Below are 19,136 nucleotides of genomic sequence, written 5' to 3'. Positions count from 1 at the left end.
AATACCAACACCCCAGGAAACAGCCTGGTGGAACTGGGACCTTGGTCCCCATGGGTTTTTCACCCTAGTTTCTGGCAGCTCCTGGGGAAGCCAACCTGTGTTTCTCTATAGTCTGCTGGGGAAACTAGAAGCAGAGGCTTAGGTCAAACCAGCCGGGGAGAGAGCCGAGTGCGGTGGCCTCCCACCTCTGCCCCTGGGTCCTCAAGGATCACTGGGTGCTCAGGCAGATAGCAGGCAGTCGACTGGGCCAGGCCAGGGCCACCAGGAGCCCATCTGCCCCTCTCTGGTCAGGAAGGCCGGTCTGGGGGCCCCTCCCCTCGGGCAGGGCCAGGCCTCGCTCTGCCCCCGGGCTCCCTTGCTGCTGCCAGGGCACAGGATCGGGACAGGAGATGCTGGGGTGCTGGCCCCCCCTAAGGAAGGGGGACAGGGCCACCCAGAGCTCCGGCCTTGGAAGCGGGGGTGGGTGGCACAGGGCCCAAGCCCCGCTCCTGAGGCCATGGGGTGGGGGGGTGGCAGTCGGCAGAGAGGAAGTGCTGGGGTGGGGATAGACATAGCTACGTGCGGTGCAGCGATGGGTGAGCCTGCCGTCTTGCATACTAATTCCGTTTCTAATCAGCCAGAATGAGGCGCTGGCATCAATCTGCCACGCGGCCAGCTCTGTGAATCATCCTGGAACTGACGGGAAGGTTCCCAAGGGTGGCAACCCCGGCTCAGCGGTGAGGGATGGAGCCCGGGCCAGGTCCCCCATCCTGGGTCCAAGGGGCACCCCACCACCCTGGCCACCCCGGTGCCCCACACACCAGACAGCACTTCACACTTGATTTTATTCCATGACACTGATTTACTGAGAACCCCTGGTTTCCTGGGCACGGGAGGGCAGCGGGTAACCTGGCAGAAGGGGCGCTGGCCTCCCAGAAGGACCAGGTCTAGCTCTGAGCTGCTGAGCACTGGCTGGGCCGCAGCCTTCCATCCAGCCCCTCCCTCCCCCTCCAGTTTGAAAACCAAGCTGCAAAAATAAAATAGAATGAAAAAATAAAAACAAAACCCTGAGTTGTTAAAAACCAAATTAAAAATCCCCGGTGGTGCCCAAAGTTCCTATTCCTAGAGGAGTGGGGGAGGGGTGGGCCGGGCTGGCGGCTTCAGTCCTGCTCCTCCTCGAGGTCGTCACCGCCCTGCTCGTCCTGCCAGCCCAGGAGGCCCTCGGTGCCAGGTCGCTTCAGGACGGCGCTGTACTTGAGGGCCGTGGCCTCTGCCCGCAGCACCACCTCCACCAGGCTGAAGATGCTGACGACCTGAGGCAGAGCAGAGCCCAGCAGGGGACGCGGGTGCTGGTGAGGGGGCGGCCCGGGGGGCTGTCCACCCAGCCGGGCCCCGGGGCCCCTAGCTCTGCCTCCCTAGGCCTCCGCCGGCCCGTCTGTAAGCGGAGCTTGTTCAGGGCGGAGGCCGTGGGGTCCTGGTGAGAAGCAGAGGAGCCACGCGCTGCTGTGGGCAATGCCCGCTGGGGCCGCCCAGCACCAGGGAGAAACCATTGGGGTCCGGGTCTGCTCTTTGAAGCGTGTCGTAGGTAAAAAGCTGTTTCCTTGGGTCGGAGGTCTACGGCGTTCATCAGATTCTCAAAAGGCCCCCCAAAGTCAAGGGCCCTGCTTTAGGGAGGCAGGCAGAGGCCCCCGCCTCTCCCCGGGGTGGGTGGTTCCGGGGAAGGAAGGCGCTGCCAGAAAGCCAGGCCCAGGGAGTGGTGAGCGGGAGCCGCTGCCGGCCTAGCTGCGTAGAACCTGAAACCCCTGAAATCGCAGCCGGGAGCCGGGGGCAGGGGGAGCCCAGGAGGGGAGGCCCGGGGAGCGCGCCCCAGGAAGCAGGAGGGGGCGCACCAAGAGCGGGGTGGACGGGGACCCAGTGGTGTTCTGGAAAAGCTGCCCCACCCCCGGGTCTGACCTGCTGCGCTGGCTCCTGCGCCACGTCCTCAGGCTCCCAGACAAGCGTGAGCTCCGGCTTCTTGCCCACCTTCTGGAAACGGTATGACCGCAGGGGCAGTGCCTGGGGGTGCACACACCTGCGTCTCAGGACCCGGGCTCTGGGCGCCGCCTCTTAATCTCGGACCCCGCAAGGCCCTCAGTGCTTGGAAGCAGCCCCCCGCCCTGGCCCCCCTCTGACTGGCCTCAAGGGAGCTCCCTGAGCTGCTGCCTGACAGTTGCCGCTTGACCTTTGATGGGGGATGGGCCGCACCCTGGCCTCCTGCCTCTGGCCAGCTTCTGGGAGGCCCTGAGAGGCCACCTTCACCGAGGGGCGGGGCCGGGGGGCACCGGTGGCTCCCTGTGTTACTCGGGGCAGGTGGTGGGTCTGTCCTGCCCCATCGGGGACCATCCCCGTAGGGTCGAGGCGGACCGGGCACCTGAGGCTGGAGGGCTGCCGTCCCTACCGGCCCTGGGTCTGTTAGCACAGACCGAGGGCCGGGTTGTGAGCAGAGGCGACCTAGACCTGAACTCCATCCTGTTCAGTGAACTTCAGGACGAGAGCCCGACTTGATTCCTCCTGGACTCCAATCTGTCTCTCCTGCTTTACTCCATTTCATTCACACCATGTTTATTCCACACTATGTGCCGCCTTCTGCACTCCCCAAGGTCCTCTGGGTGTTGGGAAATTCAAAGCCAATGTCAGGGGCCAGGTGGTGACTCACTAACCACAAGGTCAGCTGGAACAGGTCCCTCAGGTGGCATTAGACTGGCACCAAGTACCCTTGGAAAGAACCTCGAATAAAGCACCCCCCAGGGCAGGACCAAGGCAAGGGCTAGCCTCTTCCTTCTTTTCAGGGGATACAGCTTCCAGAGTGGCTACAGACCATTCTCTCTGGTCTTTCCTTCCCCTATGCTCCTTTAAAAAATCTCCCGAAGCCTGCCTACCCTGCTTCCTATACTGGTTATGGATGGACCTGATCTCTGGTTGCTCAAGTCCTTGGGAAAGAGGCCCAAGCCTGACCCTTGGCCTGGATCCCTGATCCCAGGCAGGCGCAGCTGGCTGTCTCGGCAGGAGGCATCGCTTGAACTTGGTGCCAGCACAAGCCACAGCTGAGCGAGGGGCGCAGTGTCACTGCCCCACTGCAGACAGGGACAGCAGGGCCCTCGGCCTGGGCTCCCATCCTGCCTGCTCGTGTGTCTACCGAGGGCTGTCCCTGGGCCAAGACCCCATCAGATGCTGGGGAAACAGGGAGGAGGCCCAGCAGCGGGAACAGGGACAGGCAGGTGGGAAGGGAACGTGCTAAGTGGACGCAGCTCGGTGCTCCCTCTGCCTGTCCAGAACATCCCTAACCTTGGCCCCGGCAGCCCCCGGTACTCACATTACAGTAGATGCGCTTCTGTACCCCGTAGCGCAGCACCAGCACGTCGAAGGCTTGGTTCAGGACGCCCATCACCATGGCTTCCGACTCCAGGGGGCCGCTCTCCTGCAGGGCAGGGCTCCAGCCAAGGCTCGGCCAGGGGATGCAGTTTCCCCCCAGGGCCCACCCCAGCTGCCAAAGGCCCCGGACCCCTGGAGCCCTCCCTGTGAGCAGGTGCCCTGGTGGGAAGGTGGGGTGGAGGGAAGGGGAGGGACGACAGGCTGGTGGCCTCACCTTGACCAGGATGGCAAAGAAGAGGCTGGTGCTGAGCTCCTGCACGCGCTTGGATGCCATGCGGCGGTCATTGCAGTGGTCAGCCTGCTTCTGCAGGGCATCGGGCTCCACATCTGGAAGCTCCCTGTAGCCTGGGCAGAGAGTGACCGGGGGTCCACTGGCGGGTGCTCTGTGTGTGCCGGCCTTGGCGGGGTGACGGGCAGCAAGGTGCCCCTGGCCCGGGTCAGATGGGGCCTGGGAGCCCCGTGCAGAGCTGAGGCCTCCCTGATGCCCAGCTTGGGAGGGCCGAGAAAGGGGGGCTTGCCACGGTGAGGGCCCTCGAGCCCCTAGCACATGCTCACAGGGGAGGTTCTGGCACAGGCTCCCCTACTGCTTGGGCTGCCCACCCCTTGGAGCCTTCACAGTCATGGCAGTGTGGCCTCTGGCCGCTGGGCACCCACTCTGGGCGGGGGGAGTAGCCCTTAGCTGGGCACAGGCTGGCACCGCCCCCTGTGCTGCACCCCTTACCCAGCGTGGCGGCCAGGAGGCGATGCACCAAGATGTCAGCGAAGCGGCGGATGGGAGAGGTGAAGTGCGTGTAGAGCGGCACATTGAGGGCATAGTGGCGGAACTGCGTCTGGTCCTGCAGCACCCCCGAGCAGAAGTACAAGGCCATCTGGGGAGGTGGGGCGGACCTCAGAGCCTGGCCAGGCTGGGTGCGGGCTGGGTGTGCTCTGCGAGCCTGGGAGACTCAGAGCCTCATGAGGGGCAGTCTTGGGGGCGTGGACCCACCTGCCAGGCTGCAGGCAGCTGAGCAAAGCTGGGCAGGCCCGAGGACGTCAGGGGCTGTTCTGTGTGAGGGGACCCTTGGGGCTGCCATGAGACTGGGCAGAACCATGGGTGCCCTTGCCCCTCTCCTGCTGAAGGCAAGGGCAGGTCTTGCCCAGCGCCCCTCTGCCAATGACCGGAAGTGGAGTGGGCCGGGGGGAGAGGCTGTGTGTTTCTTGCTGGGAACCCTTAAGATGCTGAAGGGTCTCCTCCCTCAGAGCCCTGGGGGACCTGCCACCCAAGCCCTCGGGGAGGGGAGGGGAGACCCTGTGCTGAAGTCAGAGGACAGCTGGGGAGGAGCTGGAACTCATCCTCCTCCACAGCTGGTCACTGCTGAGTTTTAAGGGCCGTTACTGCCAGGAACCAGGAGGAAGGGATTGTTTCTGGTTTGCCCCCTCCCCAGGACAGGGCTGGGAGAGCTACACTGAAATGGGGATCAAGAGAGAAAGCCCATGGCCATGCCGGACCGGGGGCTGCAGGACTTCGCCAGGACACAAAGCCCAGCACCACCATGTGGCCAGAACGGGAGGCAGGAGAGAAGGTCCAGGATGCCCTCCACGCAGAGCAAAACGGGCGCCTGGCTCTTCCTCCTCTCTGGCCCTGGTCCAGCCTTGGGTCTTAGCCGACCTCCTGCCCTCTAGTCCTGATCCCTGCCCTGCTGAAGGCCACGCCTGCACCCCAGCACCTCTGTGCCCCCAATACTCCACCTCTCACCAGCCAAGTGAGGCAGTGGTTGGCCAGTCTCCCAGCCTCAGCCCTTCTTGTCCCTGACAACCTGTCCTGAGATGGAGACCCAGAGCTCTGAGTTCAAAAGGCCCTCCTACAGGGCAGGAGTTAGGACTGTGGACCAAGGAGAGATGCTGAGTTTCTCTAGGGGCCCAGCAAACAGCCTGGCCCGCGCGGTGCAGCTGTGCTGAGAGCCTTGGCCACGGGCCCTGAAGCCGCTTGCCCTGCGCTCCCCGAGTTCTCAGGGCTGGGAATCCAGGACCCGCGGCTGCCTGGGAGCAAGTGACCAGGTTCCTCGGCCAGGGCCAAAGTCACACCCTCGTGTGTTCGCTCGCTCCATCCCTTGCCGCTTGCTCACCCTCACACCCTCCCGTGTGTTCGTGCAAATGGACAGCCGGCTCCGGTTACTCTGTGTATGACGGCCTTGGAATCCAGGACGCAGCTGGTGGTGCCCTGCTCGGCTACCCAACTCTGCTTCCCTTCCAGCTCCCGCTGGGCCCTGGGTTACATCTCGGGTAAGTCACTGAGGGAGGGAGCAGCCTCCACCGTGAGCCACGTTTGGACCTTGTTCTCAGAAGTGGCCCAGTTCCCCAGACGAGCTGGGGTGAGGAGGGCAGAGGGCCCCGGCTCCCCTCCTGGGTGGCGAAGGCGCCTCTGGGCAGCATGGGATGGGTGAGGACCCAGCACTGGGACACAGACAGGAAACCAGGCGCCACAGTCACTCTGGTCACTCCCTGACATCAGATCCCCAGGCAAAGGCTGGCCTCTGAGGTCACTGGCAGGCAAGGCCAGGAGAAGTCCGGTCTTTTTCAGGCGCTGAGTGACTCAGGAGAGGACTCCTTTCCTTGGAGCTCCAGGGCTGGGTTGGCCTTGCAGGTGGATGGCTTCCAGAGGCTGGGGGCAGGGAACGGCGGTTCCATCGGACCTGTATGTGGTGTCAAGCCCAGTGGCCAGAGACACACGCCCCGCCTCTCCATGGGGGGGTGCTTTACGGTGCTTGGTGCGGGACAGACATCAGTGACTGGGGGCAGGGTAACGGCAGCCAGACCCAAACGGACCCGATGGTCCCACTCCTGCCAGAGCTGTGAGGTCTCAGAAAACAAGTCGGTTGTGACCAGCTGAGATGATCTGGTTCTTGGGAAACAGGCTGAACCTGCCCAGTGACTGAGCCCCTGAACAACGGTCTATCACTGCTCCCAGCCGGGCTGGGGCCACCGCTGGACCCATTAGCATCCACAGCTCCCGCCGACCTGACAGTCCACGGGGGTGCTTCCTTCCCAAGACGCTCAGCCCCACAGGGGCTGAAGCGTGGCCTCGGAGAGCTGAGACAGGCTGCCAGGAGCAAGCCCACTGTCTACCTCCCAGGCGGCCGGCCTGTCCTCTAGCTGCAGACACAGCCTCGCGGCCTGACTCCCTCTCTCCCGACCGGTTGGGACAGGGAGATTTCTCTGCCTGGGGTCCACAAGCCACAGTGGGGGCTAAGGACCGCCCCCCTGTGCAGGCTGCTCCGGGAGACCAATGCTCTCTCTCCTCTCCAGGGGCCCCATCTGACCATGAGTTGCTGACCAGGCCCCATTCCCTTGCCCGAGCTGGTCTGGTCTGTGGGGTCCGGGCCCTGGAGTCTTGGGACGTGCCCGGGCGGGGCTCCCCGCCTGCTGCCAGGAAACAAGAGCCCCCGAGGCCATGCGGGGGGGCAGCAGGGCAGCGGGGCTTGAAATGTCTCCTCTAACTGAGCCCACAGGCAAGTCTGAGCAGGAGGTAGCAGATCAAGCTCAGGAGCCCAGGGACCACCTGTGCTGGGTGTTGCCTGGGGGCATCCTCCCCAAACCTCCCCTAAGGTGCTCCGAGCCCGCGGAGGCATGGGTGCTCCAGGGAGAGGCGGGAAGATGGAGGACTGGCCCTTCCTTACCTGCATGGGCCGGGAGCACATGTTGGTGAGCACCTCCTTCCGGGCCAGTGAGTACTTGTCATCTCCAAATGTCTCCATCAGACTTTTCTAGAAGGAACCCATGTGATATGCAGTCAGGCTTGGGGAGAGGCTCTGGGGCCCCATCACCCACTGATCATCTGCCCCTGGGGAGGAAAGGTCAGCCAAGGGGCCCAGCCCTGCTCAGACGGCCATGGGTGGGGTGCAGGGGGGCCGGCAGCCCCCAGACTGTGTCCCACACTGGGTCTGCCTCGAGGGTCCTGGCTTGAGGTCAGTCCTTCCATGTCTAGCTGGCTGGCCTGGGCAGGCTGGTTTCCAGCTGCCTGACCTCAGGCAGCTCCCCAGCCACCCCAGTCTTGGAGCACAGATGGGGACAGTCTCCCTCCTGTGGAATGAGAGCCGAGGCCATGGATTCCTGAGCCCCATGCTGCTCAGTTCCAGGTGGGCAGCATTTGATACCCCTTACCGTGAAAAACAGCCTCTGGCTTCCAATAATCCCAGCCCCTACTGAAAGCCTCTGGGTCCGAGCCCGACCCATCCCTGGCCACAGGGCCCTGCCCACAGCTGAGCCCTGAGGGGACTCCCTCGGTCTCCCGGGCTCCCCGCCAGGCCCCATGAGTTGCAGGCTTTGTCCCCAGGCCCTCCCCTCTCCCTTGGGGTGGGGGGGATCTGGCTAAAGGGTAACGGACCCTGGTGGGACGCAGAGGCTGCTGAGCCCTGGCTTCCAGGCCTTCTTCCTCCTTCCCTAAGCAGGGCCTCCCCCGCCCCTGTGCTCCCAGCACTCACATTGAGGGCCCCTGCAGAGCTGAAGTCCATGGGCAGCCCCATCTGGTCACAGAATTCCACCAGGTCATTGAGCATCTTGGTCTGGGGTGGGGGGTGCCGCCGTAGCAGGGCTCGCTCGGGGAAGGTGCGGTGGATCTTGCGGGCCACAGCCATGTTGGCCAAGAGCATGAACTCTTCCACGAGCCTGCAGTGGGGAGGGACCGCGGGGGTCATTCTTTCCTGCTTCACTGCTGGCTGGCTCTCTTGCACCCTTGTCTCAGCTTCAAGATGCCCTCCCGGCATCCGATCTACTTTGTTCCTGCAAGTTGCTTTCTCCCTCATTCCTCTGCTCATGCCCCTCACTGCACTAACCAGTCTGTACTCTTCTCTGCTGATGTGTTAGCTCGTGCGCTGTGTCCCCTACTAGATGGGGATCCTGGAGAGCAGGGATGGTGCCTGTCTTATTCCCCGCTGTAGCCCTGGTGCTTGGGACCTCGCCTGACCCAGAGAAGGTGCTCAGTAAAGATCACTGCTGAATGACTAAGCTTCCCAGAACACTGGGGGGCATGCCCAGCTGTAAGAAAACACTACGCCCGGGCAGGCCATGAGAACCCAGAGGACTCTGCAGGGGGGCGTGTAGAAGCAGGCGCGCAGACCCAGGGCCCCCTGTTCCCAGGAGCACGTGGCTTCTTTTCCCCCCTGGAAAGATGAGTGTTTCTGAGGATGAACAGCAGAGTCACAGAGGGCAAGAGGAAAGCCACGCATTGTGGGACAAGACAAAGGCGTTGCTGAGGTGCTCAAACCACAGAGGCACCCTTCTAGGAGTTAACCCTCTAGGCCCGCTTCGCCTGAGTGTGATTAGGGTCGACGAGTGTGAATGGACGTGGCCCCAGAGCAGGCCAAGAGCCACAGGGAGGAGCAGGGGCTGACGCGGGAGGGCAGAGTGTGCCACAGTGCAGGAGTCAGGCGGAGGGGGACGCTGCATCACGGCGCTGAGGTCAGCACCGCCCTTAGCCCCCCGATCTGGGGCAGCAAGCCCACGTGCTGCCGTCCCGCCCAGGGCGCCCGCAGAGGACAAGTGGACCAGGCACGTGTACAGGAGCTGAAGCCTCCAGGAAGGGGCGTGGGTATGGGCTGGTGCCCTACGTGGGGAAAGCCTCCTCCCTTGGGGAGACCCTCGGGGCCTTGCCCAGCTTAGGGGAGCCTCTTCCCAGCCTTTAATCTGAAGCTCTAGGCTGTAGGTCAAGCCCATGCTTCTCCCACAGAGGCAGGAGAGGTCAGGCAAGAAGCTCCGGCAGGCCTGGCAGCAGCTGGAGGCCCGAAATGAACGTCCCCTTCTGGAGGTGTGGGCAGTGCTTGGGGTTAGCCTCACTCCCTCCCCAAGCTCTTGGGAAGAAACAGCCAGCGGGGGGACAAGAACGTGAGTGGACAGCGCCCCGCCTTCCCCAGGCTGGGCCTCCACGCTGAGGGGTGGCTCTGGTCTGCCGGGCTGTCGCCCAGAGCATGTCTGTCTCCCTGCAAAGCCCACCCTATGAGGAAGAAGGGCTGTGGAATGCCCCAGGGCAGGTACCACCGGGACCAGGCCTGGACCTCGGGAGGAGGCCCACCCATGGCCTGCACTCCTAGGTCCTCCCGTGTGGGCACCGTGGTGGGCCAACCCCCAGCCCACCACCCACCATGGGGAAGGGCTTGGGTGAAGGACTGCAAGGGTCAGGTCTCAGTGGCCCTTCCACCATGCAGGAGGCCTGTGTGTGGAATGAGTTTCTTCATTCCCCGCTGGGTTGCAGCAACAGTCTTTTAAGCGGCCGTCCTGCCTCCCACCCCAAAACCTGTCCTTGAGCATATCACTTCCTGCTAAAAACCCTCGAGTTCATGCACCGGAACCCGACCACCAAACCTCCTGAGCGAGGCCTACATCCTAGCTCCAGCATGTTCTTGCTGTAGGACCCTGAACAAGTTACCGACCTTTTCTGTTCTATTTTCTTGAATGTAGAACAGGGATAATAATAGCACTTGCTTCACAGAGTGGTTGTGAAAACCAACAGGAGTAAAACATGTTTCAAGAGCAGACCCTGTGCCTGGCGTGACGTCAGCCTCAAGACACGGGAGGTGCTGGGAATTCCCTGGTGGTCCAGTGGTTAGGACTCCGCACTTTCACTGCTGATGGTTTCGGTTCAATCCCTGGTCCTTGGGGAGCTAAGATCCTGCAAGCCACATGGCAGGGCCAAAAAAAATAAAAAAACAAACAAACAAAAAAAACGGAAAAAAAGACACAGGAGGTGCTTTCCTCTCTCTTACCTTCCATGCTAAATGGCCAGCCTGGGGTCTCTTCGTGGTGCCCTGTGATTTCCATCCCTGCCATTTGTCACCCTCCTTTGACCTTTCCATGTCTTCCCTGAAGGGCCTCTCCATCCCTCCTGGGCACTTACAGCCTGATTAGATACCTGGCAACAAGGGTCAGCCTGTCTAGGGCCACCTGCGTCACAGTCTAGCACCCTTTGACTCTTCACATTTGGTTTTCATATTTAGACCTTGTCAACTCGAGAGGAGTCTCAAGTCCTGCTAGATTGATGTCTGACTTGATGTCTTGCCTGCTGTTGGTCAGACCCTGCAGAGCTTCATCACGTAAATGCTTCAGATGCACAATTCAGCCATTTGTTTGTTGCCTACTCAGCACACGTGATCGTGTGCCGGGCGGTTCCAGACTTGTCTCCCCATGCAGTGCCAGTATCACTGTGGGCCGGGGGCACACAGGCTGCTCCTTGGAGCCCTGTGGTCTAGTTCAGCTTCAGGCTTCAGGCTTGGGCGAGGAGGGAGCACCTGTAACCTTGGGGCTGACCCTGGGCTGCGTTTTGCAAGCGTGGCCAGCAGGGGACAGCATGGCCCCATAGGAGGGTTGTGTGAGCTCGGGCTAGGGCAGGGCAAGCAGCAGAGCAGGGCAGAGGGGCGGGGGTTCCGGCCTGTGCCCCGCCCTCTCTAAGCTCACCCCCACCCCTTGGGTCAGAGGAACTGAATGCTCAGGGAGCCTCCTAATGAGGAGTCATGCTCTTGCTCCTATTTCCTGCAGGGGCCCTCCCGCCTCCGGATCTCATACAAGGAGGAGAACCCCGGGAAGGGACAGGAGGGTGGGGCTGATACCCGAAGCCCCAGGCAGTGATAACGGTCCTCGGTCAAGCTGCTTCTCCAACGACCCCCAGTACAGTCCCACGAGTCACCTGAGGCTGGTGAGAGGAAAACAAGTGTGCTCCTGATACCCTGAAAGTCTTGCAAAGCTTTGGTCGCAGGGGCTGACCTTGGACAGGTCCCTTCATACCTCTGGGGGCTCCACATCCCTGAGTGTCTCAACCCGTCCCTCAGGACAGGGGGCGGGAGTTAAGAGGGCAGCCTCCCTCCAAGACAGTTCAGAGATACGGCCCATGCCTCCCAGAAAAATGTCAGTGTCCCCTAACGGGGAGGTGGCACAGCAGTAAGCCCGATCCCTCGGTGCTGCCACAGCTCATTAGTGTCCTAGGATAGCTGCAGGGACCCTCTCCCCACAACCTGTCCGCAAAGTCCTTCTTACACCCCCAGGTGGGGGGCGGGGGCGGGGAGGAAATGCAAGCTTGGGGGCGGGAGAAAGCAGAGCAGGGCTTGGAGCCCGAGCCCGTCCAGCCCTGGGGTGGCTGGGAGGGCGCAGCAACGATGGGGCAGGTCCCCCCACGCAGCGTGGCAACAGGAAGGCCAAGGGAAAGGCAAGCGATCAGCAGCCAGATTGCAATGAGTTCAGGATTCACCGTCAGAAACGGGGCCGGGCATCCGGAAGGGGAGCCAGTACTGGGGCGTGGGTAGGTGGGTGCTGCTGCTCTCATCTGGGCCAGCGAGGGGGCCCGCTCCTACGGGGCTGCACAGCTCCTCCTCACGGGTCAGTTCCCGGACGGGCCAGCAGGGGGCGCCCAGCATCTTCCTGCCGCAGGACCTGGGACGTGGCAGGAGCAGTTTAGAACCCAGCAACTTCTGGGCAGGAAAGAGCCTTACTTTATATAAACGGCAGCCCTGCGGCCCAAGGTCCAGGGGTCTCTGGGCTCCCATTCAGTGTGTTTTTCCTTGGCCAAAGCCAGCTCTGGGGCTGAGGGCTTTGCTCAGTCAGGGAGAGTGAACAGCGCTCTGAGGGAAGGCAGGCTGATTAGAAGAGGCGCTCCCACAGCTGACCGGTCAGCAAGCACCCCTTCACCCTGATCTCCTCCTGCCTTTGAGGGGCAGAGCTGCATGCCCAGGCCCGCAGCCAGAGCTCAGAGATGCTCCAAGCTGTCCTGGGAGGTTAGGCTGTCCTCTGAGAGCAAACTGCACACACTGACTGGGGTGTGAGTCCAAGCGGGGATGGAGCCCTGCACGCTGCCCTGGCCTCAGACTTGCTCCCGGGTCTGGGTACCTGCCCTGAGCATAACCCAGCCCCCGCCCCTGCACGCCACAGGCATGGGCTCACTCCCCTCTGCAGGGGAGGGGGGAGGGGGGCGGGCGCTGGATCTCAGCAACTGCCTGACAACTGCTCTAAATAGGGCTCAGGAATGGCCACCAGCCAGGATCACCTTCCAGAACCGCAAGCCAAATCCTCAGAGCCGGGGCCTTGGTCTCAGGCCTGGCATCTGCTGAGCATCTGGAGCTCAGTGCCACCAGGGGCCCCATGACCCTGGAGGGCTGGGCCGGCTCTGCTGTGACAGACAGATGAAGGTCTAGCCAGGGGGCCATGCCAGGATGCAAGCTCGGCAGCACTAATTCCGCAGCACTCCACCTACCTGTGCTCTGGGCCTCCAGGTGCTGGAGGGAAGGCTTCTCATCCCAGGGAGGAGGTGAGCAAGCCTAGAGGCCTCAGAGTGCCTCGCCTGCTACGGCAGATGGCAGGTAAAGACCACAAGCAAGCTACACACAAGTACACACACTCCTACCGCAGCAGAGATGCCTTGTCTAGAGTCGTGTGTGCCAAACTGCGTTAATGTTACTTAACAAAAAAGTATAGATATATATGAAATGCTAGGGCCTTAGTTCATGTGATTTTTTATTATAGGACATCCCTTTGCCTTTAAGATGCTAACACGTATCAGGGTCTGGTGAGAAGGAGCTACTGGGATGCGGCATTTACTGCTCACTGATGGTTGAAACCGTCTGTGTCACATCTTAAAGGATGCTGCTCGGGAAAGGCCGCTCTGACGGGTGAGACAGCGGCTAACAGGGGAATGGGCCGAAATGTCTGCCTCTTCGGAGGAAGGCTGCCCATCCTCGTCCATGAAGAAACTGGGGTGTCCGTGGCCACAGGAGGCCCTCTGGTTGGGCGGCTGGGCGTGTCCTATGGTGAGGCGCATGTCCTCACCTGTCCTGACCCACCTCCTTCCCTGCTGCACGTGCACAGCCCGGGCAACTGGAGAGGAGAAGTTCGTGGTTACCAGCTCAGCAGCCTGCCTTGAGTCCCAGCTCTGCCACTCGCTAGCTGTGTGATTTCAGATAAATTTCTTAACCTCTCTGAATCTCAATTTATTTACCTGAAAAAAATGGGCATACGATAGACAAGTGCCTGGTCTTAAATAAATATTACATTATTATTACGCATACTGCGCAAGTGCCCCGACCCTAGGATTTGGGCTGAATACGGCAAGATCCTAGACGCTTCCCGCCGTAATGCCACCACCTCGGTCCAGGCCTCCATCTCTTGGCAACTGGCCTCCCTATTTCTAGCCGCTCCCTGCTGTTCCAGTCTTCACACCCAGAGAGCTGCTTTCTCTCTCAAAGGCAAATCTGGACGGCCACGCCCCTCTCCTGCCTGAAGCCCTTCAGGGGCGACCACTGTCCTCAGGACAGTTCCACCTCCTGGTAAAACGAGGTTTTCCAGGCCACCTCTTGTCATGTGCCCGGGTCACCTCTCCCTTCTCGCTGCCCCCCTAACCCTCACACTCCAGTCATACTGAATTCTTTTTAAAAATACATTTATTTATTATTTATTTATTTGGCTGCATCAGGTCTTAGTTGCAGCACACAGGATCTTTTTCGTTGCGGCCTGCGGGCTTCTCTCTAGTTGTGGCGTGTGGGCTCCTGAGCGCACGGGTTTAGTTGCCCCACGGCATATGGGATCTTAGTTCCCCGACCAGGGATCAATCCTTCGTCCCCTGCATTGGAAGGCGGATTCTTAACCACTGGACCACCAGGGAAGTCCCCATATTGAATTCTTGGGGCTCTTTCTTGCTTCTGTCCATTTGCACTGCTGTTCCCTTAGCCTGGAAGCCTACGCCATTCTCCCCCCATCTCTTTTTCTCAGATGTCCCTTCCTCTGGGGAGGCAGCATGAGGTGCCCACCTGGCTCCTATGTGCCTCCTGGGCGTCCCATTCCTATCCCATCACAGCACTTAGCCCACACTGCTGTGATCACCCCTTTGATTGTAGGCTGTATCTCCCCTCCCCACCCAGTGCCGCCTACCCTGGGCCCAGTGCGAGGCCTGGCACAGTGTAGACGCTCAATAAATCTGTGCGCGATGAAGGACTCCCAGGACGGTGCACACTCAGAAGTTGAGAGGGCCGGGGCCCTGCCACAAAGCCCCTTTTCTGCGTGGGCACAGCCCTCACGCATATACTTCTGACCCCTAACACCTGCTGCTAGAGGTTGTTGTAAACATAAAGCTCTGCCTAAGAAGCTGACATCATTCCCAAGCACCGAGGAAGAAGCTACAGCCTTGCCCTGCTCTTTGCCCATCCCCCAAGTCTACAGAACACCTGTCCCCACTCACAGCAAGCTGGTGGCATTTGTCATTTTACCCAACCCCCCTGCAGCCATTCATTCGTTTGTTCACTTACTCACCCTCAAACCTTTTAGGAGCTGCTGCTGTGGGTGGGTGCAGGGAGAGAGGGAAGAGACATCTATCAAGCACCTGCCACAGAGGACAGGCGACAGCCTGGGTGTGGCCCATTAAATCCTCCTGCAGCCTGGGAGGTGCTTTCACCCCTTTCTAATGTGTGGGGAAGCTTAAGGTGCAAAAAGGAAAGGTGACCAGGCCCAAGTCCCACATCTCGTAACCAGCAGCTGGCTTCACCACCAGTTTGTGTGACCTCGACGCCCTGCTGCCTCTGCCATGTCCCGGGCCCTGCTGCCACCAGGAAGCCTTGGCCTGCCCTCCAGGAGCCCCCAGCCTCGTGGTGGGGAGATACACCCACACATATAAGACCACTTTCAGGAGACGGCCAAGAGGAGGGAAACACTTCACATGAAAGGGATGAAAGAGTAAAGGTGTGGACGAGGGAAAAACATGCATCAGCCATATTCGGAAAATAAGGAATCAAGGGCAGAGGGAGGAGGGCTAGGAGGTGAGGGTGGGGACGGCCCTCCGGGGCCTGGGGAGCCAGACTCCAGGATGGGGGCTTCGCGGGGGAGCTGGGGGAGGCTGCTGCATGAGGACGGCCATGAAAGGGGAGAACGCGGTGCAGTGGGGCACAGGGACCGGAGGCCCGGAGCAGTCAGGGGGTAGGTGACGAATCTGAGGGCTTGCAGGCCGCAGCCAGAGGCAGCAAGAAAGGCCAGGGCGGGCCCGAGTTCGGAGCTACACGCAAGGTGAGGCTCTGGGAGTGGGCGAGATGGTCACGGGACACAGAGGGGCGGACGGGAGGGACCTCAGAGGGTGACGAGGTGGCCCAGAAGCCCACATGGCCTGAGAAGAGGGAACCAGTTCCAGCTGGGCAGTTGTCCCCCGTGCAGACCCTGAGCTGAGGAGGAGGAGGGCCTTGGAGAGGGCCGCCGGGCTCAGCAAGGAGGAGCCCGTGGCCATGGCCCTGAGGGTGGGGAAGTTGATTCCGAAGACCAAAGATTCAAGGGTGAGGGAGGCGGTCCCGTGTGGACTCCTCTCAATACATTTGTTGGTGAAAGAGATAATAGTTTGAAGAGAGGGTGAGAAGGGCCTCTATACTGTTTTCTGATTGCTGTTTTGTTTTGAATATGTTTTCATCTGATCTGAATATGTTTTCAGAGGCTAAGGAGCTAATGGGAAAGAACCTGGGGGTCAGTACCAGACCAACCAACCGTCCAGCAGGAAGTGGCTACCCAGGGAAGAGGCTATGCATCCTCGCAGCCGTGAGCTCCCAGCAGGGGAGGCCGGCCCAAGGGGTTTGGGTGGAGAGGAGGAGGCTTGTCTGGGCCTCGCTCTGCTGGAGGAGGACCCCAGGGGAGACCGCGCGTGACGAGCACCCAGGGAACCGCGGAGCATCACCCGAGGCACTGGCCCTAAAACCGTCTTCTCAAGTCCACTGGGCGCAGGAGAGAAGAGAAGGGCCCATACCCGTCAGGTCAAGAGAGGCCCCCCGAATACAGCCTAGGGACAGGGCCGCCTCCGTGGGCCGACCCAGGGTTGGGGCAGGCACAGTCCAGACTGAGGTCAGCGCTGGGCTGGCCAAGCCAAGAGGGCTACGCTGCGCTCCCCCAGAACTCCCAGAGACGACGGATGAGGCTGGCACGGGCGGCGGGGGTCTCAGCCCAGCGTGGTGCCGACAGGCAGGGCCCCGGCCCTCGGCCTCTCCACTCCTCTGCACCTACACTCTCAACCCTGCCTGGCCAGAGTGGCTGAGCCTCCAAGGATGTTCCGTCTCCAGATCCATTTCACCAGGCTAACCAGACGAGAAACTCACCCACCCTTCCATACCCAGAACACTCCGAACGTGGCTTTGCAAGTGACTGGGGAGCCGGGCAGCCGGGGCAGAGTGGCACGGCTGCCGCCCCAACCTGAAAATGCATCCATTTTCAAAGATCAAAACCAACTGAGAGACGAGAGAGACGAGAACAGCCTCTTCTGCCCTCAGCCACCAGGGCACTCCTCACAACTCTGCGGGAATCTCATGCAAATGGAATTAGGCCACTTACAGAGATAGTTCAATTAGCTCTCGGTGAAAACTGCTAACTTGGAAATCTGATAACAATTGCTCCCAGCCAGTTTCAAATTCATTTCTTCTGAAGACTAAATTTTCCCCACTTGGGCACATCCTCACTGTGGGCCAGGAGCCCTTGGGCTTCGCATTGGCCGTGAAGGCAGCCGCTGAGCCTCTCACAAGGGCTGTGCGCCCGAGCGTGGCCCCTTCTCTGCGGCTGAGCAGCCGGCGGGAGCGGAGGCCCTGGCCACCCTCAAGGGGCCCCCCGCTGCTCTCCCCGCAGCCCCTAATTGAGTGTAGTGTGGTGGAAAACGCAAGGGCCCAGGAGCCGGTGAGATGGGAAGTCAGCGGCCGGATGAGCGCTAAAGTGGAAGCTGCTGGGGACGGGAAGGGAGCACGGTGCAGCTCTCTCCCAGGCCAGGGTGGAGCCGGGAGCCCGGAGCCGGAAAGGGGCGGCCTGGAGGGAGGGAGCCGCAGGCAGTCCCCCAGGCGGGTGGGTAGCTTGGGGGAGCACCAAAGGAAATGCAGCAGACTGACGGAAGGGCGCCCGTCCACAGCCGGCGCGCACCCCGCTGCAGGCCCGAGGGGAGGGTGCTCCGGCCGCCGCCCGGGCCTCGCGCTGACCCCTCTCCTCCTGGGCTCGCTGCAACCTGCTGAGCGTTTCGGACATTCCCATGAAACCACAGGGAAATGAATGGGGCCGAGTTCACAGGCGTGGAAAACCCCAGAGGAGAAGGCCTCTGGAGCCAGACATAACAGGCCCTGCGGGTGAAGCCGGAGCCAGGTTTCCTCTTCTGGGAGGCTGAATCCACTCCAGGGCCTTCCTATAGGTTCAGCGGGCGGGGCCCAGCTGCAGCGAGGAGGCACGTTTCAGCCGCTTGTTTTTCTACCTCAAAGGACGTCTCCAGAGACTCCAGTTCAGAGCGGCCCTCGGGCCCTGCCAAAGGGAGGCCCAGTAGCTGCGGTAGGGAGCGGGGAGGGGGCTTGCCGGGAGGCGGGTTGACGGGCAGAAAGCCCTTTGTCAGCGTCAGGAAGCTAGAGAAGCCTCGCTCCCTTCCCAAGGTTCAGGGCTCTGCTCTCCGAGGCACAGGGCAGACCTGCGCGCTCGTGGCAGAAAACTCCCCCTAAGCAGAACCAGGTGGCAGTTTGTGCCGTGTGGCCTTGAAGAGCTGGGTAATTAGGGCTTGCTGGCTCCACCACGGTGTTGACACACATGCCTTTCTCCACTTCTAGCTGCTGTCCAACTGCAATTAGAACCGCTGACCAGAGGAGGTACGGCCAAGACGCGCAGAAGCCCCGCCACCTCTGGGAGCCGCTGTGGTGCCCCCAGTGGCTTATCTGCCCGAGGTGGACTCCCTGGCTGGCGTCCCTCTCAGGCCCCAGCCCAAAAGCGGGGGCCGGTTCGGCAGCCCTGGATAATGGACAGACCCTGGGCTAGCGCAGTGGGGGCCAGCGCGGTGGGTCATCACTGACGCTGGGAGAGATCAACTGTGATTTAGAAACTAGGCTTTAGGTACAAGAATATTCGAGAGATAAGGGTGTTGTGGAACGCACGGGCTCTCTCTCTCTCTCCCCCCCTCTCACACACACGCACGCGCAGACACACACGCTACAAGAGGCAGCTAGATGAGAGAGGACGGGACGCGTGTCCTTGGGAACTCAAGCTCCTCTGCTTTTGCACGTTAGAACATGCTTCGCTCACCTCCGAGACAGTCTTGGCCTCACGGCCGCTGGGGAGCACCTCTCCTTGGGCAGGGTTGCCGCCCCAGCTGTACCACCACTAAAGGCTGCAGGGAAATAGGAACCACTGCTGGTCTCAGGCTGGGCACGTGATTTCATCGAATCCTCACAAAACCTTGCACGGCAAGGGGCATGTCAGGCCTAATCTGCACACAGGGAAACCGAGTGTCTGAAAGGCCAAGGATGGTGACCATGTAGACTACAGAGCCAGCGTGTGGCAGGGCCGTGGTCTGGAGACTGGGCTTTGTGACTCTGAAGTCCGTCCTCTGCCCCTAACTTGTGATGAGAGGGGCTGCCAGGCCTACCTGGCAAGGGCTGGTCGCCCTCAGCAAGGGCTGCAGCAGCTGAGGAGCCGAGGTCACTCACCTCAACCTGGCGTGCCACCTTCCCAGCAACCTCAGGGGGACAGCGCCTTTCCCCAAGGCCCCCTGCCCCCATGTCTGAGGCTGGCCATACTGGGCCAGCAAACACGCAAGCCCACCTCCAGGCCTGGCTGGGCTGGGACATTTCTGTAACCTTGGAGGTCTTATTTTTAGCCCTTGGTTTACCTCTGCCTGTCTCCTGCTCGGCGGACAAGAGGACAGGAATAGGACTTACCCCTACACCGCCACCTCCCCATGTGAACGCTTCCTCCCATCTGCCTTTGGGGCTCTGGCCTCCTTCTGTGTCTCGGTGTTGCCCCTGGGACGAGCACAG

General features: G+C 61.3%; 1 protein-coding gene across 4 annotated transcripts in view; it reads right to left on the bottom strand.

The window, feature by feature from the left end:
- Positions 1-810: 810 nt before the first annotated feature.
- DIS3L2 (DIS3 like 3'-5' exoribonuclease 2) overlaps positions 811-19,136 on the bottom strand; it is a 386,722-nt gene continuing 368,396 nt past the window's right edge. For 3 of the 4 annotated variants that reach the window (XM_007184723.2, XM_057551239.1, XM_007184724.3), the window contains 7 exons: positions 7,851-8,034; positions 7,047-7,133; positions 4,112-4,259; positions 3,605-3,735; positions 3,332-3,436; positions 1,933-2,034; positions 811-1,292 (listed from right to left, as the gene is read on the bottom strand). In XM_007184723.2, coding sequence (XP_007184785.1) covers positions 1,140-1,292; positions 1,933-2,034; positions 3,332-3,436; positions 3,605-3,735; positions 4,112-4,259; positions 7,047-7,133; positions 7,851-8,034 — 910 coding nt within the window. In that variant the 3' untranslated portion in view covers positions 811-1,139. Of the gene's footprint in view, positions 1,293-1,932; positions 2,035-3,331; positions 3,437-3,604; positions 3,736-4,111; positions 4,260-7,046; positions 7,134-7,850; positions 8,035-11,602; positions 11,785-19,136 lie in introns of those variants that run through there. The other variant, XR_009009011.1, reaches the window with a different exon arrangement.

Source organism: Balaenoptera acutorostrata, chromosome 8 (assembly GCF_949987535.1).
Source record: "Balaenoptera acutorostrata chromosome 8, mBalAcu1.1, whole genome shotgun sequence".
Lineage (NCBI taxonomy): Eukaryota > Metazoa > Chordata > Mammalia > Artiodactyla > Balaenopteridae > Balaenoptera > Balaenoptera acutorostrata.
Note: the sequence above shows the minus strand (reverse complement) of the source record. Positions and strands in the feature narration are given on the sequence as shown.